The sequence below is a fragment of the Neomonachus schauinslandi genome, chromosome 12 (genome assembly GCF_002201575.2).
Source record: "Neomonachus schauinslandi chromosome 12, ASM220157v2, whole genome shotgun sequence".
In the NCBI taxonomy this organism is placed as follows: Eukaryota; Metazoa; Chordata; class Mammalia; order Carnivora; family Phocidae; genus Neomonachus; species Neomonachus schauinslandi.
Genome location: NC_058414.1, coordinates 105,681,688 through 105,706,880, shown reverse-complemented (window position 1 = coordinate 105,706,880; position 25,193 = coordinate 105,681,688). Strand labels below are relative to the sequence as shown.

General features: G+C 50.0%; 1 protein-coding gene across 1 annotated transcript in view; it reads left to right on the top strand.

Moving 5' to 3' along the window:
• VIPR2 (vasoactive intestinal peptide receptor 2) overlaps nucleotides 1-25,193 on the top strand; it is a 64,508-nt gene that overhangs the window by 34,615 nt on the left and 4,700 nt on the right. Inside the window, exons 5-10 of the mRNA XM_044920029.1 lie at nucleotides 10,536-10,633; nucleotides 15,934-16,075; nucleotides 20,942-21,092; nucleotides 21,772-21,832; nucleotides 23,335-23,404; nucleotides 23,937-24,028. Of these exons, the coding sequence (XP_044775964.1) occupies nucleotides 10,536-10,633; nucleotides 15,934-16,075; nucleotides 20,942-21,092; nucleotides 21,772-21,832; nucleotides 23,335-23,404; nucleotides 23,937-24,028 (614 nt within the window). The remainder of the gene's footprint in view (nucleotides 1-10,535; nucleotides 10,634-15,933; nucleotides 16,076-20,941; nucleotides 21,093-21,771; nucleotides 21,833-23,334; nucleotides 23,405-23,936; nucleotides 24,029-25,193) is intronic.

The window sequence follows — 25,193 nt, the reverse complement described above, 5'->3', positions numbered from 1 at the left end:
GAAGTTGCGGGGGACCGGCGCGTCTGCAGCCGAGTCTCCAGGCAGTCTCACCCCGGCGGCCTGTGCCCTGGGGAGCTGTGGGTGTGCGGGCACGTCACCACCCATCGCTGGTGGTGCACCCTCCCTCTTACTCCTAAAATGTGAGCGTGAGTCTTTTAAAAGTGAGGATGTTCTCTAGCCTCAGCACTGTCATCCAGTTTAGGAAATGTAACGTTTTTGCTGTTACGCCATCTGCCATCTGGGCCCCGATCCTGTCCGGGTCCCGGTACAGGCTTGTCGTGACTCTTCAGGGGTTTCCAATCTGGAACATTCCTCAGTCTTTCTCTCACATGACATGTGTCTCTGAAGAACACGGGCCTGTGAGTCTGTAAGCGGCTGTCTGTTGGGGTTAGTCTGATGTTTCTCATAATGACATTCAGGTCTCAGTGGATAAAATCCTCCAGAATATCTGTGGCTGTTTACCTCAGAAATGCCATATTTGGATTTTAAAAGAAAGTCACTTTTTTCCTCAGAGCCCTCCACACTAACAAAGGAACGTTCCATGTAGTGACTTAAACCAAGGGGCGGCCCCTCCCCCCAGCGCCCCTCCTCCTTAGAATGTCACCCCGGCAGCCGCACGCGAGCAAGCTGCAAAATCACTTTGCCATTATCACCGCGGGCTCCAAGCGAAGTAACAATGCAGAGTTTCTCCGGGAAAGCAGCCTTTATTCAGAATAGGGGTCTCAGACAGAGTTGGACGCACCCGCCCCTCCACGGGGCATCTGAGCTCTCAAAAGGCATTTTCCAGGTGTCTGCTCCTTCCTCAGGAGAGCTGGCGACTTCACAGAGGAGAGGAGGAGGGCGTGGGATGCTGGTCTCATGCACGCACACACTCACGTGCACACACGCGCACGCGGCAGCTCCTAGATCATTAGCACTGAGCTCTCCGCAGTGCCTTCCTGTGCCCTCCGAGCTGTGGAGCCCAGCTCCCACGTGGAGTCAACACCTGTCCCAAATGCCCAGGTGTCTCTGATGGTTCCAGGTGGGACCCGCGCCTGTCTCCCCATGACTCTGAAAGTGAAGCATCCACGACTAGAGAGGCCCTTAGTTACAGCTCAGGGCTCCTCCGCTTTCTCCGCAGGCTGGGGCTGTGCCTCTGACCACCCAGAAGCAGCGGCCGGGAGGCTCTGGCTCGGGGCCCCTGCCCTTCCACTGCAGGGCCAGTCTGGGCTGGATGGGGAAGAGGAGACCCCTCTCCAGCGTGTTCGGACCTTCTCTGTGAACGCAGCACGTGTACAGAGGAAGCTTGAGAAGCATTTCTTCACCTGAATGAGGACGACTTGGGTCATTGGATTAATCGTCTTTAAAACCTCTTTCATTATAAAGATGGTTTTCATTATAAAATCAAACCAAGTAACATAAATCGCTTACCAAGAGCATTTACTAAGCTCTCTGTGGACCATCTCATTTAATCCCCCGACAAGTTGTGGGACACAGCATGGTTGTTATCAGCACTTCTGGCCGGAGAAGCAGACGCAGAAGGCAACGAACCCGCGCTCTTGTGTGTTCACGGGACATAGGCCTGAGCCAGAGGGAGTGCCCACTGTCCTGTGCACCGTAGGTGCTGATCCCAGGAGCACAAACACAGTTCCACAAGCACCACGGTCTGTGCCCTCATGTGGAGCATCTCTCCATGAGCTTACTTACCACCTATATGTGTTCTCTGGGGAGGTGTCTAGTAAGGTGTTTGGCCCGTTTTGTTTTTTTTTTTAATGGGGTTGTTTCTTTTCTCAGTTCAGTTTTGAGAGTTCTTTGTGTGTTTTGAGTGACAGTCCTTCATCAGGTGCATCTCCAGTCTGCGCTTGTCTTCTCACTCTCTGACATCGTCGATGGCAGAGCAGGAGTTTAGTTTTTCTTTCTTTCGTGGACCTTGTCTCTGGTGCTGTGTCTTCGAAGGCTTCGCCACACCCAGGGTCTTCTCCGTTCTCTCCTCTGCGTCTAACAGGAGTTTCCTAGGTTTGCGTTCTACATTCGGATCTGTGATCCATCTGCATTAACGTCTGTGCAGCTGTGAGCCTGAGTCTCGATTCCTGTTCTGCATGGGGATGCCCACTGGTTCTGGTAGATGTGACAAGGACATTGTGCTTCCGCCACTGAACTGCCTCTGCTCCGTCGTCAAATGTCGTGCCGGTACTTACGTGGATCTCTGTTCGGGCTCCGTTCTGTTCCACTGAGCCCTTTGCCTGCCAACGCCAGGCTGGCTCGAGGGCTGCAGCTGAATCAGTAGTACGTCTCGTGACTCTGCCCTGGCAAGCAGGGACTCCCGTTGACCACCCGTCTGTCTCTCCGATTGTGGGGCAGCCGCGGGTCCTGTGTCCTCCCTTGTCTTGCAGATCCAAGAAAAGTGGTTGGTTTTTCAGTTTGTTCAGACTTTCATTTGTTACCAGGATTCAGTGGCAACTTCCAAACTCCTTACATGCAGAACTGATTCCTCTTAAAGAAAAAAAAATCAAAACAAAAGAGTAACTGTGGTCTCTCCTGGGGGATGACACGATGGGATTTAGGCTGGAGTCTCGGCTCCACAACTTGAGGGTCCCATGTCCTTAAACTTGCTTCTCCCCTCCTGGGGTTCAGGTTCCTTGTCTGTTAATAGGAACATGGTGATAATATTCAGTCAGCTTCCTTCCCAAGGTTGTTGGGAAAAGTGAATAAATTTTGTGTTACATTTTGTAAATTGCAGAACACTCCACCAATGTCTTGAGAATTGTTACAGTCCCCTAAGCAGAATGGCTTTAGTAGAATACCTGGGTCATAAAAGATATTTTGCCAATAACTAGCAAGAAGAAACTTACAATGGGTGATTGTGAGCTTCATCCTGAATCTTGAGACCAGGTGTACGTCTTGTGAATGGGGCTTTTATGTCTTGCTGGGCACTAGGGAAATAAATGGAATCGTGGACCACATTCTCCATAAATAGGTGGTAGTTTCTAACGATCTCTAACACATTTGTTTCAAAGAAAGCCTTGGGGCACCTAGGTGGTGAGTCGCTTAGGCGTCTGACCCTTGGGGGTCATGGGATCAAGCCCCACCCTTAGGTCCTGTGCTCAGCTGGGAGTCTGCTTGGGATTCTCTCTCTCTCCCTCTGCCCCTCGCCCCCAACAAATAAATAAATCTTAAATAAATAAATAAATAATAAAACAAAGAAAGCCTCAGGCTTCCACTTTTTATGGCGAGAACAAGCACCTCCTTGTAATCTGACAGGGCTGCTGGTCCACGGGCTCTTGGAATCCTGCCACCACCCCAGAAACCACCCCAAAGTGAAGGCCCCTGGACTGGCCATCATACCCCTGCATGTCCTTTAGCGTGAAGCAAGCACAGCCCTCAACCCTTGCCGGCCGCCACACGGGGAGATGGACTGTGTGAGTCCGCGTGCACATGTGTGCGTGCGTGTGTGCATCCTGGAGTCGGGGAGAAGTGTCTCCAGTGTTGGTGTTGTCTCTCGGGGGCCCGGATGCCCCGCTCCTCCTGGCCAGTGGCCCCCACCCCACCCCCTGCAGCCTGGAGAACACAGTTCTCCTCCCCTGCCCCGAGTGCTCCTCTACCAGCTCCCCCCACCCACCTCTTCTTGCCCCTGTTCGTGCCTTGGCCATTCAGTCTGAATTCGGAGTTAGAAATGCAGGTTAGCTCTTACTCGTGCGTTTTCCAGGTGTGTTTTGGTCTTGTTCACCCAACAGGACCTTACGCACCCTGAGGACAGGAACTGTGCCTTCTAATTCAAGTGGGACCTATCCTAAGAAGAAGCTATCTGAGCTTCAGTGGTGTTTTTTCTAACCCTGATGCAAAGGGCTACTTGTTGATGAGCAGGTAAATCATTATTAAGAGGGTTCTGGGAGAAACCATTGTTTTCCAGACAGTGATGCGTGTGATGAAGGCATCCATAGGTTCAGAAGAGGAGAACACAGCTGAGTCTGTCTCTTGAGTTTGCTGAAGGGAGAGGTGATAGGTGGGCACGGCTTTTACCAGAAAGCCTCTAAGACTGTGCTGGGCTGAGTCAGGAGTCTCTGGTCTAGCCAACAGTCTTTCAATGCCTTTGGTTCAAGTGCACAGCTGGAAATCCGTTTCACACTGCAACCCAGCACAAACATTGCACAGAACCACGTTTTCTATGCGACTCTTCTTTAAATGTTGGTCGCTGCCCACTAAATTGATTGCATAACCTACTAATGGGTTATAATAGGGTGACTGTATCATATGTCAGCCAAACCTGGCCTGTTGAGAGAGAAAGGAGGAGCTACTAATAATGACTCCAGACACCAGATGCAAGCCAGGCCCAGCCTGGGCAAATCGTAGTGTGTGGACACCCTAGTTATGTCTCACTGTTTGGAAAACATCGGCTGGCCCCTCAGTGCTCCCTGAGAAGGGTTCTGTCTGCCTTGCAGCTCCAGTACAGATGTGCATTCATGGAAATGAGAAAAGGGTATAGACATCACCTTGGCCAACACGCTCGCTGTGCGGATCGGGAAGCAGTCCCCCGCGATGGGCTGGCAGAGAAGGGCCAGCCCGGCCTCTTTCTGGGACATCGCCACCTCCCAGGCAGGACCACCAACTGAAAGCTGAGCATAGAGTTTGCCTGGCCAACTCAGAAGTGACTCAGAGCGGAAGGTCCCCACCACCCGCCCCTCCAGGGCCTCAGGGGCCATGCAGGCCCTTCAGAAGTATTGAAAAGGGGAAGCATTCCTGGACTGTTTTGTCTTACTTCCTGATTTGTGATGATGGTGATGAAAATCTTTTCCAAGTAAATCAGCCTCAAACGTGTGATCATAACACATGGCTCTGCATCCGCAGGGGGCCCAGGGTTGTCCGGTCCTCCGGCTGAGGGGTGTGGAACTCGGCCTTTTGGTCGCCCTGCGCTGTGGCACTCAGGACCCGAGGAGTATTGGCAACCCTTTCTGTGCAAGAAAGCATCACGACTTCTTTGCTTGGGAGAAAATACCTGCATTGGCCAGGCTTTCCTGCCGGGGTTTTCCCTCCACACCTGTGACGGCCGTGCTTCGCAGGAACTGTCCACGGGGGAAAGAATACAACATTAAAGATACATATAAAATTACATATAAAAGCAAATGTTTGTTCCTGATGGAAAATGAAATCACAGGTTCCTGAAGCATCAGACATCGAGGCCCTCTTCACCTGAGATCTCTTTAAATGGAGAGGCCTCCTAGTCGCCAAGCACCCGGCACTCCCACAGGCGGCAAGCCAGGGCCCTGTACCCTCAGCTCCACCGGCTTCCTGGACGCGGTCGCGTCCCTCACGAGGCCCCCTGACCCCCGGCTCTCGCTCTGCATCAGGCCGGGCTGTTCGGTTCCAGCACCGTGCTTGCAGCTAAGAGTAGGAAATCCATTACATCTAGTCACGGAGAAAAAAACAAAGTCAGTTAACCCACTTGATTGACCCACAGTGGCTAGATCCACGAGCAACTGGGTTTTTAGGTTTCACTCTTGTTTTGGGATGGCAGGGTTTTAATAATTTAGAGGCTGTTCTCTTGGAGCAATACCATTTCGTCCTTACTTTCCTGTCAATGCCCCGTGAACAGAGGCCTTCAGAGAGCAGAACTGCAGCTGAGTGGGCCTGACCCCTCTGTAGTCTTAGGAAAATCGGGAAGAGGTGCAAGAAGCAGGATCTGAGAGATCAAAGCCCCCAAGAGACCTTGTTCTGGAAGAAGTCTGTGTCCACTAGGCAAGGAGAGGATGGCCTCATCCTCTGCCCTGGAGTCCCCAAGCTGAGTCACTTCACGCCTATCTACCTGCTGTGTTTAATGAGTTCTCCATTCACCCTGACGTAACCCCCAGAGACTCCTGTGAGAAACCTCAGGGGAAGCCCCAAAGGTCAGGGCATTCTACTGTCAGCTTCCTGGACAAGTATTAAGTAAAAGTGTCCTTAACAAAAAGGGACTGTTGTTGCTATTGTCTTTCCCGTTTTATGGGCAAAAGACAGAGACATGACACAGCGCCGGGGGTCCAAACCTGGATCCCCCCAACGCTTGGATGTGCTTTCCCACTCATCCACCGCCCCTATGCTGTGACAGCCCTTTCTGCTAGGCAGAGGCCATCATGCTAGCCTCCTGGTTCACCTCAGTTTGAAGATCAGATGACATGGTCAGGAGAGATTTGAAAACTGTAAAGCTTTGCAATCTCCGGTTCCCAGCGGCCCACTGGGGGCTGGGTGCAAAAGGGGACAAGATTGGTGCTTGCTCTCAGGGAGCTCCAGCCACCACAGTGTGACCTGGTGAGGGCAGGGCAGAGCCTGGGAGGGCGGGTCCCCAGAGGAAGGACCCCTGTACGACTGCTGAGCGGTGGGTAGGAGAATCAGGATGGAAATGCTAAGACACAGCCTGTTCATAGCAATGAAGGGAGCAAGTGGAGGCTGCCCTCTCGTTATAGGGGACCCAGTGTGAGGAGGGGCCAGCAGCTGCCTCACTGTGGCACACAGCTTTGCTCACAAGCAAAAGGGCTCTGTGGAGGGTTTTAGCAGCACAGGAAAGGTCATGTGTACATTTTAACTCTGTCTGTGGTGTAGACCAGAGGTTCTGGAACGAGCCACATCAGAATCACTGCAGGTTTCTGGTTCTGGGGCAGGCAGGGACAGGTGGGGTCTGAGAGTTTGCATTTGAACAAGTTCCCAAGTGATGCTGTCACTGATGGTCTGGGGGTCACGCTGGAAGAACCACTGGTATGGATCATAACACCATGGTCTCACCAAGAGCAGAAAGCAGGTCTCTGCAGGTGGGGGACCCTGGGGAAGGAGGCTGGATCAGGAGGCAGAGGCTGGGAAGGTCCTGGAGCCCAGAGACAAAAGCACCGTGCAGACCCACTGTGCAGTTCTTGAAACCACGTAGCTGGTTTTAGCCACTTCTAATGAAAATAAATTTAAACTTGCATAAAGATGGAGAACTCCACACAGTTTTTTAGGGCTCGTGTTCTAAACAGTAATTCTTATTCTTCAGTTCTGTCCACATAGGTAGCGATACAGGAGATTAGATGTACACAGAAAAACCCCAAAAGTTGTTCCTCCTACCTCCTTGAGCAAAGACCCCAGATTGTTTTCTTGTGATATGCCTCATTCTCGAGAAAAGCTGGCTGTGAGCAAGTTTCCTGCCTGTTAAGCACTGCATGTCTGCGGCCGTTAGCCTTGGTTCTGGCGTGGCTCAGCTGTCACATGGTTGTTTTGCGTTCTGTTCTGGTAAGACTTCCCCAGTGCTGCCTTTTATTTGAGGTTTCTAGCTTGCCCTGGAGTGTACTCTGCTTCGAAAAGCCCTTAACAGAGGCAATTTGCAAATAACCAGATTAAGCCTTCTTAAATGATTGAAAACATGAGAAATGTAATATCTAAACCATCTTTAAGCAAAGTAATATATATTGAAATGTGGATATTCTTTTTTTTAAGTGAACACAGAGAAAAATGTTTTAATTTATACCTATCTCAATTTCTAGCTCATGCATTATCTCCTGGGACAGTCAGTCCAGTGGTGAAAATATGTCTGTGAGTTCCTCGTGGGTGGGACCCTTCTCTCACTCATCCTGTTCCCAAGACACCTTGCTCAGTGTCTGGTTCCAATTAAGAGCTGAGTAAATGTGTTGAACAGAAAGATTTAAATTAACCAGTAATACCAAATATGTTCAGCAAGAAATGAAAGTCCTCTATAAGAAATTGGAGGTAAAAAATTCCCAGTACAAATCACTCAAAAATGCTGAAGTATAACAGTGTTGCTTTAAAATGCACAGCTGAGATTTCAAGAAAGTAAAAAAATCTCAATAAAAGAGCTGAGAATCAGGTGCCAGGCAGCAGGGGCCGCTGGTTTCCGGGGCAACTGCTGGATCATTATGAAGAGCATGCAGGTGTGGATGGTGCTGGGCGTCTGGAGAGCTAGACCAAAAATCTGGCCATGGAGGTGACAGGGAAACTGTTCTTACCCGCCTTCGCTTTCCAGGAGAAAAATCTAAAAATCTGTCACCACGGGCATGCCCTCCTGCAGGTTGGGTTTTCCCATTTCTGTCTTGTGCGTGGTATTGCAGCTCTGAGCTGAGACACTCATGTAAGGCGTCTCGAATGGAAGCAGCGGGGGGGTACCTGGCAGAAGTGAACACAGGTGCTCCTGGAAGGAAGCATCTTTGCCAAGACCTTACAAATTCCCATAGGTCCACTCCGAAGACAAGCTTATATTCCAAATGCACAGACCACACCAAGAAAAAGCCACTGTGAGTAAAGTCAGCAGATGACAAACAGATTACATCCTCAGAACTTCAGATGATGGAGTCATCAGACATAGAATGCAAATAAGTGCATTTGAAATGTTAAAAAAAAGTGGAAATTAAAAATATAAACCTGGAACAAGATGCTCTTACCAGACCTTATATGGGAAAAAATAGACCTAAACATGAAAGTCGAGAAGATACATTACACAGGAACTCAGACGTAGGTACCGGAGTTCTGGGATGGGGAGTGTGGGCTCCAAGAGTAGGGAGAAGGATGGGCAGGAGACAGCACCGCTCGGGGCAGGAGGTCAGTGTGACTGCAGGCTTGGCCGGAGAAAATGCAGTGGGTGACAGCTCGAGGGAGGCACCAATCCGATTCGGAGAGCCTGACCACCCCACATACATAGAGAACCCCACAGCTGCCAGAAGATGCCGGAGATTGAAGCCGATGGCCCACGCACGTGCAAGCCGCAGGGCAGGCGGCAGATACCTTCCCAGGGCCTGGAGAAGAGGAATGTCCACTCGGAAATACGAGGGAAAGAGACATGTCAGAAAACAAACCGACAGGATCCACAGTCAGCAGACTCTCATTAAAAATGCCCAGGAAATGGGCTTCAGGGGTAAAATGAAGCCAGAAAAAAGAACTGAGAATCGAGAAAGGATGAAGCAACAATCAAGGAATGAACAAACAAGGGAACCCAGCAAAGACTGACTGTTTAGAGCGGTGGTGCAATTAGGCCGAGGGGCTGAAAACACGTGAAGCCAATACTGGACAAGAGACGACACAGTTGATGGGTGATAAAAGCTACGTGCCGTCCACGCGCAGAAGAGAACTCATCAGAAAGGTCGGAACGGTGCAAGGTCGTGCCCATGCCCTGTGGAGGTATCCCAGGTGCCAGCGTCCCAGCGTCAGGGAGGCGGCTACCGGGGGTCTCCCCGCAGTCTTGCTCAGTTGTCCCTCTGGTTGGAGATTGTTGATTATAGATACTGTTATTACATGTATAGTATGTATTACATGTGATGGGTATATTAGATACATGATACGTGCTCGTTAAGTATAGATATGTTGTGTTCTGTGCTTTTGGTAGGTTTGAAATACTGCCTTTTCCAGTTATTTAACGTGAGCTCTGATCACAAGACGAAATGATAAAAAGCTGCTCAGGATGCCCCAGTCCTATTTATAATCTCTCGCTCAGAATAGAACATAGAATGTGGACAAAGACTTAAAATTAGAGTTTTCAAGGACGTTTTCAGAATGCCAGCATGACATCTCCTCTCTTCTTGAGCTAAAAAGAATGACAACAGGGCCTTGAGGTTTAACAAGGAAAAACCCTTCTAAAATCAGATTAATACATTAGCTTGCCAGATCAAGCTTCATGCTAACCTTGATTGCCTGAACTATTTGAGAGGCTATACCAATCAATTTCATTTTATCATTAAATATTAACTAGAAATTCATTTTTTCCAAATTTTGTAGTTTACTTCTGAAATATGTCATTACCCATATTGAGTCTTCCATAATAAGGGTAATAAGGAGAGGGAAAGCTCTCCTCAAAAGGGCATCACCTTGATGGTAAAGAATAACAATGGGGCTGGACAGTGGGTCCAGACCAGCCTGCAGGGGTCCACTGACCTGCGGACGCTGCCAAGCCCCACGAAGCTACAGGAGCAAGGCCGTCCCTCCTACCCCAGCCTGAACCCGTGTTTGTTGGCTGACCCCAGGGCTGGGGATCGGCTCGGTGGGCACCATCCCCTCTCTAGAGTTTACACTAAGCTGGTGTGAACAGGGCTATGGAGAAATCAGGGCCAGTGCGGAATGTCCCCTGGGTCCTCACTCCTCACGGGGTCCAGAGCAGCAAAACCCAGTTAGGTCAGGACATATTTTCAAAGCAGTCCCCTGTGGTTTCTGGGGCTCTCTCATGGGAAGCACCCCCCCCAAGCCCCCTCTGATTTCAGCTTATTTTTAGAAAATATTTTTTAGAAAAATTTCAGCTTATTTCATATTCTTGACATCAGCAATTTACCTCGGATTTGTGATGCATGACATATTTAATAGTGATCAGACAGCGAAGTTGGGGACCCCCCCAGGTTATCCCTCTCCCTGCTCCACACAGTCACTCAGAATGAATTTTAGGGAAATAGGTGGGCGTTTAAAGAGGAGAATAAAGTGTTTGGGTTCAGAATGGAGGTGGGCTGACGCTGTCTGGTGCGCCCCGAGACGGGCAGCGAGGGCCCGCGTGAAGGAAGCATTGCTCGGTCCAGTGCTGACCACCAAAACCTCACAGCTGTTTTGTTCCCTCTTTGTAGATTACGTTCTACATTCTGGTGAAGGCCGTTTACACTCTGGGCTACAGTGTCTCTCTGATTTCCCTTACAACCGGAAGCATAATTCTTTGCCTCTTCAGGTAAGTATCAGAAATAAGCATTTCTGCTATTTAAGCCACCTAGGCCTGTCAGAAGAGGAAAGAAATTCGCTGTCTCCAAGCCCTCTCTCCCTGTGTTAAACCAGTGAAACTCCCTTGGAGAATGCTAGTGTAAAATATGATGCTAATATTTACATTTTTGTTTAAATACTCTGCATTTCTTACATAAAGAGATAATATGGACTTTGGCTATAAGAACTCAGTTCAACTGCTGTTACCAAATACTCAGCCATTATGCAAATCCTTTGAAAATACGGAAGCAACGTGATCTTGCCCATTGGTGCTAAGAGTGTTAAGAGACAGTATAATGTGTTCAAGAGTATGAAGGCAGGAGCCGGATGCCTGGATGCAAATCCTGGGTCAGTCTCTTAGTCGCTGTGTGACCTTGGACAAATTACTGTACCTCTCTGTGATCCGCAAAGTGTGGGTGCTAATGAAGCTACGTGGCATGTGGGAAGCACTCTGAATTTTGCTGTTTTTCCCCCTGGTGTGCAGTTAGAGTTCCCACCCACCCGAACCTCCGGTAGGTCTTTTTGGTAACTAATGACATGCGGTGTATACAGCTGGTTGGTTAGGGTTAAAGGTAGAGGCTTTGGTTTCAGAACAGAAGCGTCTGTCTAGGAAGAGCTAGTAAGTATATTCAGGACTAAATCTGTGACTTGAATATCCCCAGTACTAAATAAGCCTGTTGATATTCCTCTTATTTTAACAGGGATTTGATCACCACAGGTCTTATTTCTCTTTACACAAATATATTTCACATGTTGGCCGGTATTCAGATAAAAACAAAAATATAACAAATGGAATATTTCAGAAACTAACAGATAATCCATTAGGAGATCCATACTTGGAAATAAACAAGTAAAGACTGTCGTAGCTGAGAAACCCATCAAATGTAATATACTTTCCAGGCATCTCAACTCCATCAGGAGGGTGGGAATCCTCAGGAAGAGTAAGTCAGCAGCTGTAATGAAGAGCTATTCTTTGGAAAATGTGGGGACAGTCCATCATATTCTTGTTCTGGAAAGAAAAGAATAGAAACTCTTGTGCAACATTAATATCTATTCTAGTCTGCTATCTTCTGTATGTTACTATGTATTTTTAAATCTTCAAATTGTTGAAGATAAAAAAAAGAAAGGAAAACTTTAGGGAGGCAAGTTGGGACAGCGTAACTTGAACTAGAAAAGTTACAGCTTGGTTTTCAAGAGCCCCCATATTGAACAATCCATGTTCTTGACATCGGCAGCTTACCTGGGATTTGCGATGCATGACATATTTAATTAGCCAGCCTACGGGCATTTTGAATTATTGCAAAAGTGGATGTTGGTCTATAAGAGAATCTCAGATGGTTTCATGAATGTCAAACAATGTTCCATACGCGCACATCCTTAGTCACCTCCTGGCGACACCTGCTGTGGATGTCCTTCTGCCGTGGTCGGTGTGTCCCGGCTGCTGGGATCAGTGCCGGGAGCTGGTGTACGGTTCGTGGGTCTGCCTTCCTCCTGGGCCACAGAGACTCGAACCTCCCTGCCTCCGTCCATCAGCTGTGCTTGCGTGTCCGATGCTACAAGTGTCAATTCCAAACTCCGTATTCTAAAAATAACTTCTACGTCATCCTGGAAATTCTACCCAGGAAACAACTTTCTACAATCATGAGGAATCTACTGTCCATAATAGCCCCATAGCTAAGAAAGCATTAAGTAACCACGCTCTTATTTTACACACAGAGAAACAGAGCAACTTGTCTCCTAAGGCAGCTCCAAATCTCAGCGTAGACTTGGATCACAAACACACCACCTAGTTTTGCGTGGGACTCGCTGGGCAGTCCTTGCAGCCACCGTCTTTGATGTCCAGGCACCTGACATCACAGCTCCAGTCCCCACAAGCCCAGATTGCTAACAACACATACCACACCGCACATTTTATAGGTGTTCATCAACTTAGTCCCTACGGCAGCTCCCGCAGGTCAGTGCTGTTCCTGTCCCCGTGTTACCAGTTAGAGCAGGACAGCCCAGAAAGGCGCTGCCCACACCTCTGTTCACCATCTCACCTTCGGGAACTGGTGTTCCATTTCCAGCTGCCAGGAAGGAGCAGATTCCAGCGTGGTTTCTCTGGAAGCCCCAATTTCAGCTACATCCATCATCCTGTGTAGATCCATACTTGGAAGTGAGATTTTACAATGAGCAATGAGTGCTGAAGAACATAGCTCAGAAACTCAGCAAACATAATTTAGTTGCACTGCTTGCTAACTGGAATGAGTGTGTGCTCATGTCTGAGAGACCGCCATAAATCCCAGACTCCACTCAGGGGAAGACATGGGCAGCACAGAGTGAGGAGGAGAAAGCAGAGAGCAGAGGTGTTTGAGAGGTGAGCCCAGCCCCTGTGAGGAGCAGTGGGAACAGGCCAGCGTGGGGGACAGACACCGGCTTCTTGAGGGGAGGGGCAGGCTTTCACATTCATCTCATGTTTCCTTTTATTATTCCAATTTTCCCCTTTCAGATTGTCAGTTATACATTCTGTTCTGCTGCTTCTAGGCATCTCCCAAAATTGCCACACGTCCTTGTCTCGTAGGAGTTAACCTCCAATCACTATTTTTACCACTTCCCAGTCAATTCAAGACAACATTTTTATTCCATTTACCCCCTCATGTCTTTTGTGTTATTGTAATGTATTTTAATCCGAAGTCTATTTTAAGGCCGTATGCATTATAGTTGTCGTTTACAGTCAGTGGTTACTTGGAGATGCCATGTGTTTATCTTTCCCGAGGCTCTCCCTTCCTCCTGTGTCTCCATCGGGGTCATCTTCCTTCTGCCTGCAGAACCCCTGTAGGATTTCCTTCAGCACAGGCCTACTGACAATGAGGGCTCATGGTTTTTGATCACATGAAATCATCTTAATTTTGCCTCATTTGAGGATATTTTTGAGAGTATTGAATTCTTTGTTGGCAGTTTTTTCTCTCATCACACTAAAAATGAACATCATTTCTCTTTTTAGAAGTTAGCAGCCTAGGACACTGGGGTGGCTCAGTCGGTGAAGCATCTGCCTTCGACTCAGGTCATGATCCCAGGGTCCTGGAATCGAGCCCCGCATCGGGCTCCCTGTTCAGCGGGGAGTCTGTTTCTCCCTCTCCCTCTGCCTCTCTCCCCGGCTTGTTCTCTCTCTCTCTCAAATAAATAAATAAAATCTTTAAAAAAAAAAAAAAGTCAGCGGCCAGTCTCACCACTGTTTCATTGAAGGAAGGTGTCTTTTTTCTTGGGGTGCTTAGAAGCTTTTTTTACTTGTCTTTGGTTTTCAGCAGTGACACTGTCATGGGACTTAATGTGGTTTGCTTTGTATTTGTCCTTCTTGAGGTTAATGGCATTTCTTTAATCTCATTATTTTATTCACTTCCAAAAATCCTTGGCTAGTATTCTCTAAATGTTGCTTTTACCCTATTGTCTCTCCTTTCCTTCTGAAACTCCATTCTCATGTGTTCAACAGTGTTTTCACCATTCCCCATATATTTCCTACTCTGTTTCTATACTTCCTGATGTGGGAAACAAAGGCAGAAGAAAAATTATTATATTTCCTTGCCACCTACAGCCCACTGACAAGTCCTTGAAACAGGCAGAGTGAACTTCCTCTAGGGAAGACTGGATGTTAATATTTGCTAAGGGCAAAAGGCAATCTGAGCCCAACCCCCAGGATCCTGAGTCTACTTTAACATATAGAAATTACTACATCAAAAACTAATGATGTATTGTATGGGACTAACATAACATAATAAAATTTAAAAAAAAATTTTTTTAAAGAAATTACTTTGGAAACTTCCTTTATCTCTACCCCCCCAAGATACGTGCTGGCAATCATCCTCCAAGCACGTGGCCCACCCGTACACATCTGAAGGGTCTCACAACTACGGTTTGACTAGACAGTAGTAAATGGCCCTTTCCTAACAACAGCCAGCCTCCTCAAGGTCCTGGAAACCTTGCTTCCAAATTCCTTAGAGACTTACGCTGTCCCTAGCCCCCTCCTGACTTGAAAGTATATAATGGGCCACTCCTCACAACCCCAGTGCAGCTCTTTTTGCCCGCAGGTCCTGTCCCCCTGCTTTAATAAAACCACCTTTTTTGCACTGAAAACATCTTGAGAATTCTTTCTTGGCCGTTGGCTTCGAACCCTACATCACTTCCCATTATTTTGTTTCTCTCTACTGATGTCTATACGTATTTAACCGATCTATTTTCTATTTCATAATACTCTCATTTATTGTATCTAATATTAGACTCAGCCATTTTGATTGTTAATTTCAGGGTTCTTTTTGAGTTTTCAACTTTCCATTTGATTTTTGTAATCAATTCCATTCTTTAATAAAATTCTCCACCTCTTCATCAATTATTTTGAATATACTGATCTGAGTAAGAGAGTCCATATCTTAAGATGCCAGTATCGGAATCTCTTTCTAATCTCTGTGTAGGTAGTGGCCTCGAAAGACGAGACCGAGGCGGAGGCTGGAGGGGGGCATGTCTCGGGGCCTCTCTTCTTACCGGGGTCTCGGTGCTCTGGGTCCTGGCCACTCTGGCCACTCTCCTGGTCCTTAGGCAGCTGTCCGAAACCACGCTGGCCCCCTGGGGGGAGGTAGTCAGATAAGCTGCTTCTTTGTCGCCTCTCGTAGAAGTCTTCCTTACAATGTGTTTTAATGTCCTTCAACATTTTTTAACTTTATTGAAACTTAAAGAGCTAGCATTCACTTGTGTGGAGTAGCTTGTTTCCTGATGGCTCTGAATTAAAAGTCAAATCAAATACCGACTAAGTTTTCTCCAGAGCAGAATCTAAGTGGTACAAGCGAATTAGAAACAAAATGTTCTGAGCACTTTTTAGAGAAGCAAGATATCACATAAAGTTAAGTTCAGAGGCAGATCATTTGACATGGGTCTTGCAGGAAATTTGCTGCAAAGATACTCAGTCTTCACATCTGTGAAGTGGACACATGCCATTGCGGACTCGGAACTCAGCACTGTTTGCTTTATACTCTTATCCTGAAATCCTGTTCCAGGACTGCAACCTGAGGAGATAGAAATAAAGGAAAAGTTTACCTACAAAGGTAGTTATCATAATGCAAAACTGAAAACATCCTAAACGTACAGTAAGGAATTGAAACTTCCATAAAAAAAGAAGAAAGCCTTAATATTAAATCCAATTATTAAAGCGTTCATCCCTCCTCCACCCCACCCCCTCTCGCCCCTCCCCATCCCTGCCTCCCCCACCCCTCCACCCCTCATCCCTGCCTCTCTCCACCACAGGAAGCTGCATTGCACCCGGAACTACATCCACCTGAACCTGTTCCTCTCCTTCATCCTCCGAGCCATTTCAGTGTTGGTCAAGGATGATGTGCTATACTCCAGCTCGGGCACGCTGCACTGCCCCGACCAGCCATCCTCCTGGGTAAGGCTGTCCCTGTGAACAGGGTCCTCTCACTGAGGGGAGGGTGGCCTGTGTGAACGGCAGCCCCGCGGACCTCCCTCCTACCGCCCCGGCGCTTTGTCCCTCTCCCCACCTCACACAGTGGTAAAGTCCCACAGCCAGCGTATAGGGCTAAAGACAAGGGTTAGGCCTGAGAAGCAGAGGGGCCAAGAGGCTGGGGCTCAGAGCAGGCCTGGGTCGGCAGGCGAGATGGGGTGGCATCCCAGGCACCTCCGGGGGCTGGGAGGCCATGGGCCATGAGCACGACCCCCAGGCAGAGCCAGAACAACACAAGGGCACTGCCCGAAGTGATCGGCAGCAGCAGCTCTGGGCCGAAAAACCCTGGCATGGGTGGAGATGCATCGTGTCACTGTCTTCACCCCAGATCTCCCAGATTATGAGTAAAGATGCTTCCATGGGTCGCTGGGAGGAAATCACCTACGCAGCTAATGAGCTCCCTGCAGCGCCTGCCAGGAGCCCAGCTGCATGCCTGTGAACATGTTGGGCCCAGCTCTCTGATACGAGGAGAAACCGTGCTAATTATTTCTATAGATGGACGCTACTTGTGCTGTTCCTCACCCCTCCGTGTTGGTGGTGATAGTGGGCCTGCAGGGCTTGTTCTTTGAGGGCATTGGCCACGCCCCTCCAATATGCAGGTCGCGCTGCCGAGGCTTTCTCTGCCGCCCACGTAAGGCTACCTCAGGACCTCGGCGGGCACCTGGGCTCTCGATTTGACCACAGCTTCCGCGGGTGGCTCCTCTCTGCAGAAGGAGCCAGGACGCTGGCCGCTCTCCTCTCAAGGTCCAAGCAGATGGATTCATCTGCTGACACTGTTGCTCTGGGCTGAACAGAGTTAAATTAATTCAGTTTTAGGACACCACAGAACATCAGCTGTTCCATAGGCATGTAGGGTAAATAGATTTCTGGGGATAATCAACTCACGACATACTTGGACTGAATTAATAAAAGGAGTTTGTTGTAATAATAAAAGTAACACAAGATCCTTCACCTGGCAAACCCTCACCCCCAAGTGGGAGTCAGAGCCCCTGAGGCTCTTGCCCCACGATGGAGCATCCCACGTGGGTGACAAGGGCTGAGCCCTAATGCCACTCTGGGGTCTCCTCTTGCTGGGAAACCTCCTTTCACTTCTCCGGGGGGCGGGGGTCTCAAAACTCTGCTCAAAGGAGCCCTCCTTCCTTAGCTTTTTGTTAAAGGGCTAGTGACCCTGGTGGGCCCACAGACACCAGCCACCCAACCCAGGGCCATGCTCCCAGCCACACAGACAGGACCTGGCGGGCACCCCACTGAGGGGCAGGGGAGTGACAGGGACCCAGGGGAATAAGTTCCCTGCCATGCCTACCCTGCCCCGCCTGCCCCTATGCTGGAAATCACCGACCCCTCTGCCCATCCACCTAGCCATTTCTTGAGGGTCTTCCAGTGCCAGGCTGGACACTGTTGGTGAGTGCCCAGTGACCTTCAAAAGAGCAGTTTGCCCATTTGTGAATGAGGACACAGAGCTGAGGGAAGCCCGGCAGCTCAAAGGGCTCGATGTGGCTGTGGTCAGGGTTCAAACTGCAGGTACACCGCACACTCTGGCATGGAAATGCCTGAGGATTTGGGTCTGAGGGCTGAAGTGTGAGAAGGAGGGAGCAGGTGCAGGGTTCCCCTGCCCAGTCCCCAGAGCCATGAGAGCAGAGGGGAAGGGACCTAGCTGCACCCCTCCAGCAGGATGTCACCAAGACGTGTACCAACAGAGGGAAGAAGGGTCGGGGGACAGGAGGAAGATGAGGACAGAAGGCAGGAGAAAAGGAGGCAGGAGAGAAAGAAGGAGGACTGGGTCTTCCTTCTTCTTGTCCCCAGAGAAGGCAAGGTTTTGAGTAAGGTAGTCAGAGAGACAGTCAGACTTCAGCATGAGGAACAGAGAAAGCATCTCTTCTTGCAGTTGCATTTTTTGGACGTTTTTGTTCTCAGCTGGGTATCAAGCCAACATTATTCTCCCAAGCAGAACACTGGGGGAATCTCCCCCAAATGGGTCCAAGGGTCTATTTCTCAAGACACTTGGAGAGGCCAAGAACTCGACAGAGTCTATTTCCTTTCAAAAGAAGGCTTCTCCCTCCACTGGCCCCCTCTTCCCACATACTCTGGACATAGCAGTGAGTCCTGGGCTCAGTGTGTCTCCTCCTGACTGCCCAATGACATGTAGCGTCAGTCGGGATTTTCAAAAACCTACCTTCAGGCTTTCCAAGGCACTCCCTGAGGGTCTGAGTGCCGCCCAGCCCAGGGAGGGGTCGAGTGGGGATATACACTGTGGCAGTCGTGAATTCTGCGGTGAAGCCAGAACATCTAAGCAGGGACGCACCCAGCCCAAAGCTAAGCTCGGACCTGGCCACTGCCTGCTGTCGCAGGTGGGCTGGGGAGGGGATGAGAGGCAAAGATTTAGGCTGGAGGCTGAGCACCTGCACATCATGGAGAGTCCTGGGCCCAGCGAGCTGCCAAGCCAGCCCACAGCCCAGGTCAGAATGGCAGAGGGTCAGGAAGAAGAGAGGTGAGTGAGAGCCCATCAACATGCTTACGTGTATGTGTGCACCTGCATGCACATGCCTCCAAAACTCACACACACATGATCACAGAGGTACACACAGGCATGAACACAAGCACATGTGTGCAGACACACATGCACACAGGAACACACCATCAGACTTCATTCCGTCTGTGTCTGGATCTGTGCCTGGAGGACTGCTGGTTTGGGGCTTTGGGAGCCCCACACCCTCAAATGTGGCACCGCTGCGGACCCAGGACACGTGAAGGCGCACAAGCGGGCGTTCCCATGGGCACACAGCTCTGCTGCTCGCTGTGTGGTGAGGTCTCGTAGCCCGCTGCTTCGTGGTATTCTCACACATTTAAATAAAATATCCTGGGCTTTTTGTTTTTTGTTTTTTAAGATTTTATTTATTTATTTGACAGAGACACAGAGAGAGAGGGAACACAAGCAGGGGGAGTGGGAGAGGGAGAAGCAGGCTTCCCGCCGAGCAGGGAGCCCGATGCGGGGCTCGATCCCAGGACCCTGGGATCATGACCTGAGCCGAAGGCAGACGCTTAACAACTGAGCCACCCGGGTGCCCCGGTTTTTGTTTTTAATCAACGCTACAGACGCTGTGTGTGTTCCAGGAACTAGGGAAACACCTTCTGTTTCTGCAGGGTGTGGGGTATGTTACCCAGTTTTACCTCTGACAGCCTGGAGGTGGGCGCAGACTTCCATCTTCTTTTCAGGGAGTGGGCCTCGAAGCCAAGTGTCTTGTATTAGATGGTAGCACCAAACGGGGCCACACCCCACTTCCGGTCCCCACCCTCGCCCAGCTGTGTACACACTTGGCATCCTTCTCTGCACTGCTTTGGTTGGCTTTCGTCTACCCCTGGAAAAGCATATTCTAGTCCAGAGAAAACAAACAACCAGGTGGCCGCCTGGAAGCCAACCCTCAGCAGGAGCCCCAGCTGAAGGCAGGGCTTGATGCCCTCGACTCTGGCTGTGTGCAGCAGTGGGAGGCCCCCAGCCCAGGGGACAGCCCTCGGCGATCGGCCTGCGTCTCTGTGCTGTGCCGTCTGAGCGGCAGCAGGCCCTGGAGGCCCTCCCTCCGTGCTCTCGACCCCGAGGGATACAGTCTGAAACCACGGCCGAGAAGGGGAAGTCAGCAGAGAGCTCGTCCCGCCCCAGACCTCCTGTCCTCACGGTGTGCTGGTGGGGAACGGACAGCTGGAAAGACACGCACGGGTGGTGGCTTCACGGCTGTACCAAGAAAACAGAGTCACCTGCAACACGCTGTTTCTGCATCTTCCGTCCTCATTCAGCACGACATCATGGCAATCGTCCAGGCCAACCGGTGTGTCAGTTTGAATGGTGGCACGATCGCCTAGCGTGTGGCTGAGACATCATGCATTTAACCGTTCTACCAACTTGGGCACCACACCCCTCCCTGCACACACATCTCCGTGCACTGTTGTTCTCATTTCTGTCCGATGGAGCTCACGAGTGAGCGCACACATGTATATAAATACATGCACGTGGATAAGTGTATCCACATATATACAAATATATCCACACCTACAGACATATATCCACGTACACATATAAAAATATATCCACGTATGTAAAGGTACATCTATCCACACGTAAGTGTGTATGGATATCTACCTGTACACATATATTTTGGGGGAGGCAGCAAAGATATAGAAGAATAGAAATGAAGTTCTGTTCTTTTTCAGCACACTTACACACACTTGCCAATTAAAAGCCTCAGTTTCATGTTTATTCAAGAGGCTAAAATACCTGGTATGTTTATATGAAGGTCTGAGAGATTAAAATATCTTTGTTTTATATACTACCTGGTTTTTCCCAGTGAAAACTCTTTCAAAATGCCTGGGGACATAACGTGCTTGCTGGTTTCTCTTGTTTTGCCCTTTATTTTTCTCTCTTGCTGAGCGGGTGGCGAGGACAAACGGAGAATCGAAAGCGGGGTGGGCAGAGGATGAGGACGCAGACCGAGGAGGGGCAGGGAGAGGGGCAGGCAGGTGTGCTCACCGCCACGTTCCCTCAGCCCGCTGCTCCCAGAGGTGGCTGTGTGCATCTGCCCCCTGCCCGTGTTTATCTTCCAGTGAGTTCTGATCCCAGGCTGTGGGTGCCAAGGGCCTCACTTTAACACGGTGCGCATCTCCAGCCAACACCACTGTGTTGGTGTCCTTGGCTCCTCAGACAAACACGTGCATGCCTCATGTCCTGGAGCTACTCTGCCCATGGTGAACTGTTCTATCCGAATGGGGCCGTGTTCTCTTGCTCTGTCTCCGACATTCCAGGTTGGCTGCAAGCTGAGCCTCGTGTTCTTCCAGTATTGCATCATGGCAAACTTCTACTGGCTCCTGGTGGAGGGGCTATACCTCCACACCTTGCTGGTGGCCATATTCTCCCCCAGCCCACGCTTCGCAGCCTATCTCCTGATTGGATGGGGTAAGGACTGTCCTCCCCTGTGTATGCCCGATGCCCATCAGCCACCCCACCAACCCTCCAGGTCCCTGATTTCCACCCCCTCACCTATAAATGCAGACCTTTCAGCTCAGAAAAATTCTTTCCTACCCCTGTAGGATGCACTTCCGGTCATATTAGGAAGAGCTTTTCTAGCACGACTAGAGTTTCCTATAGGCAGCACCCTCATATTTCTAGGAACCAGGAACCTGGTTTAAAACTGCTATAAAGTCCCATTCCTGGGGCATACCCTGTGGTGGGAAAGTCAGAAAGAAGTAGCATGGAGGAGAAGGGCTTTCCCGCCAGTTAGCAGGACCTTCGATAGCCAGAATTGGAAGGGGTGTAAGCAGTGGGCCCCCCAGGTTCACAGTGAGGAGCACCCCTTACTGTAATTGCCATGCTCCCACACTGTGGTAACAACACTCACAATGCACGGTGACGCCTTGCAGTCCTGTGAAGCTTTAGCTTTCCCGCACATGTTTATCTTCAGTGCTTTGTAAGGCATGAGCATAAACTTCCGTGTGTTTACGAAGCATTTCCACTGGGTCCTTCCATCAGAAAGCCCCTGTCCTTGCTGACCCTGGTGGACGAGGGTGCACACGTGAGTCCATGTGCTGTCCCAGTTAAGCAGCGCAGGTTGTGGTAACCAGGTGTCTTTCTGCAGGCATCCCCACCGTCTGCACAGGGGCGTGGACTGCAGCCCGGCTCTCCTTAGAAGACACAGGGTGAGTGCTGGGTCCATACCTCTGCCTTTAAAACGAAGTTGAGCAATCCTGGCCCAAGTTGCTGGCATCCTTAAGTCTTCGGAAACGAGAAAGAAGCTTACTGTCCGGTTGCGAGGAAGATTTGCATTTGTAGCTGCAGCCGAGCAGAGAGTGACACAGAACACCCCACATATGAGAAGATCGACTTCACGACTGTTGGTGCGGGGGACAGAATTTGGAGAAGATGCGTGTGAGGGATGGGAACTGAACCAGGTCCTACAGCAGAGCTGGGATTGGGGGAAACCAGGCAGAGGGGCTCAGCACCTTAGGTGGGGGAAGCAGCGTTCACAAAAGGGAACCAAGCAAAATGCATGCATTGTTTGCCTGGAGCCAAGTGCAGAGAGGTGACCAGTTGAAGACCAGGTTAAAATGGCCAGCAGGAGTACAGCTCTCTGACATAGTTCTCTAAAATGCAGCATGAGCAGGGTCCAAAGCTCTTCTGTTTTATGTATACAGCTGGATCATGGCCCCAAACTCAGGTACCAAGTTCCCACCATGAATGTTGTGCCTCATAAAGGGCTCTCGGGGTCTACCAGTTATCTACTACTGGTAACACACCACCCTAAACCCAGTGGCTTCCATAATGGAGAGTCCATAGGGTGTGTTTCTGCGCACTGGCAGCGTGGGCTGACTCCCCTGGCATTCTTGTGGCCTCAGCCTGGCTTGCTCACGCACCGTGGGCACCTGCTGGGTTGGCCGAGGACTGGCACGTCTGAGATAGCACAAATGGCAGGCTCTTTTCTGTCCTGCGGGTTCCAAGCGCTCCACATCCTATTGCCAAAACCAGCTAGGATTCAGAGGCGAGGGTTGGTCTCTGCCCTTGCTGGGAGGGGCTTCAGAGCCTCACTGAGGGGCGAATAATGGAGACATTGCAAGCGCCCTCTCCCAGCTTCCTACCGGAGACAGCGCTTACGCTGGAAACCAGCAGTGGAAACATTGCCAGACAAACATTCCTAGCTGTGCCTGCCTCAGTTATTCCAAAGACATTTCAAACCTTCATTCAAGGTACAAACACAAACCATTCAGGAGATGAGAGGAAATTAATTTTCAGGAGAAAAACTCCCCTCTGTTGGCCAGAGTGAGCATGAGCTACACCAACTCCCAGGTTATGGGCCTTCCCTGGGGCTTGGTCTCCCCCTTCTCCCATGGCCTGGAGTTCTGCTTTTGCTCCATCTCTCCATTAGCAGACTGTCCTGTCAGGAAGAATAACATGAAACAAAGTCACTGGATAGGGACGGGTTGCATCCGGATCTGTGAGTGTGGAGCACCTCGGCCCTTACCGCGGCACTCGCGGGCCCTCAGGGGGGCCACGTAACACACCAGGCATGTAGCGCGTGCGGTGGGAGGAGCCAGCTGGTTTTGCCAGTACCGCGTAAGGGCTGAGAGGCAGCGAGCTTGCCCTCATGCACTTGGTTTGTGGATGAATCAGAGGTAACATGATTTTCCTTCTCTCTTCTCAATAGGTGTTGGGATACCAACGACCACAGTGTTCCCTGGTGGGTTATACGGACACCAATTTTAATATCTATCCTAGTAAGTAATTTCTGTATTGAAACATGAGCTATCCATGGGTTGCACACTTGGGTAGAGAGGGAGCCCACTTCCCTGTATTAAATATAAATAGCCCCGTTCTGCTCAGCCTTCTGAGAGAAGACCCACACACAGCGGCCCAGCTCCTTCCATCAGTCCTAGACTCGGGCCCGGTCGGGAAGAAGGTTCAGTGATGGGGGAGGGGTGGAGGGAGAGAGGCATGTTCTCTGGCTCAGGGAGGAACCCTGCAAGGAAGTCACAGCCACGCACTGCACAGCTGAATCACGCTGTCATTTGTCCACCTCCCATCTCAGAATTGGCTTGCTCCTGTAGCCTGGGCCCTGAGACACATGATGCTGTCAGGGGACACAGTCAGCTCCAAGTTGGGGGGCAGCCGCAGGCTGGGCAGGGCTCCTGCACTTCTGTCACAGAGGGGAGGAGAGACGATTCAGGCGGGGCTGAGCCGCAGACGTCCCGGCTACATCCCCTCCCTGCAGGGAAATCCCACACAAACATGTGGTCTCTATTTGTGCAGGTCAATTTTGTCCTTTTTATTAGTATCATACGAATTTTACTGCAGAAGTTGACGTCCCCAGATGTCGGTGGCAATGACCAGTCACAGTATAAGTGAGTATGTGTGTGGGTCTGGGAGCCGAGCTGCCCTCACTACCCTCCCACGGCCTGGAAACCTAGGGTCAGGGAGGACGTGGGTCTGCGCATGCAGCAAAGGCCCAAGTTCGCCTCCTTTGGGTGCGGGACTGTGCTCGTGGCTAAGGCAGCTGGTGTCTTCTCCAAGGGCGGGTGCTGCCATGGTGGTCATTCCAAGCCCCCGCCCCTGGTTTCAGCACGGATATCCTCTACGGAAGCACTCTGCCCGGTTGCCTGTTTTGCAATCTGACTTCTTCTCCTTGGCCACACATTATTTGTATTTTATGCCTAATTCTTTTTTCCCCATCAAACCACAAGGTTCATGCAGGCACCTAACCCCAGGCCTTATACTTAATAATAATTCATGTTTATTGGCTGAATGATTACATGAAGATGGTAATCGTCACATCGATTCAGTGGGAAAGAGAACAGAGGTTAAGTAACACGCCACAATCATCGAGCTCATTAATGAGGACCTGAAGACTCTATGAAAGAATTTAAAGATTTTATAAATTTCTGTCAAGAATTTATAAAGAAAAAGTAAAGCCCACAACTTTATTATAAAGTAGAACTAGTTTAGCACGGGATAGTTGGTCCTACCAGTGGGAGCCTCGGGTTCAGATAGACCAGTTTGGAATCACGGCCTCCTGGAGCTGTGTGACCCTGGGCAGGTGACCTAACTATGGCCAGGTGTGGACCTGGAAGCTGGACAGGCAGCATTACTCATAGCCAGGGGCCCAGTGCTGGGCTTACACACCAGCTGGAAGCCTGAGTGATGTGACTTCACTGTTCTGGGCCTCAGTGTCCTCATCCGTAAAGTGGAAATAATAGTCATTATCTCTAAGGCTGGGAGGGTTAATACAGTTAATATTTGAAAGACATTTAGTGTCGGCACCAGTAAGTGTTGTGGGGAAGTCTGGTGCACGGATCCTTCTGACCGTGCCCTAGGGCACATAAAACCCAAGGCATCCCTTTTTTTGCCCAGTCCACTCAAGGAGGCTGCACAGAAGGCCAGACCTAGCGATGGGATTCCACATCAGACCACAAAGGACAAAGCCATGTTACCCCATCTGAGCAGCATCTGTACTGGTCCTTGAGCCCACTCACACTTGCAGCTCAGGGACAGGACTGCACCTGACTGGTC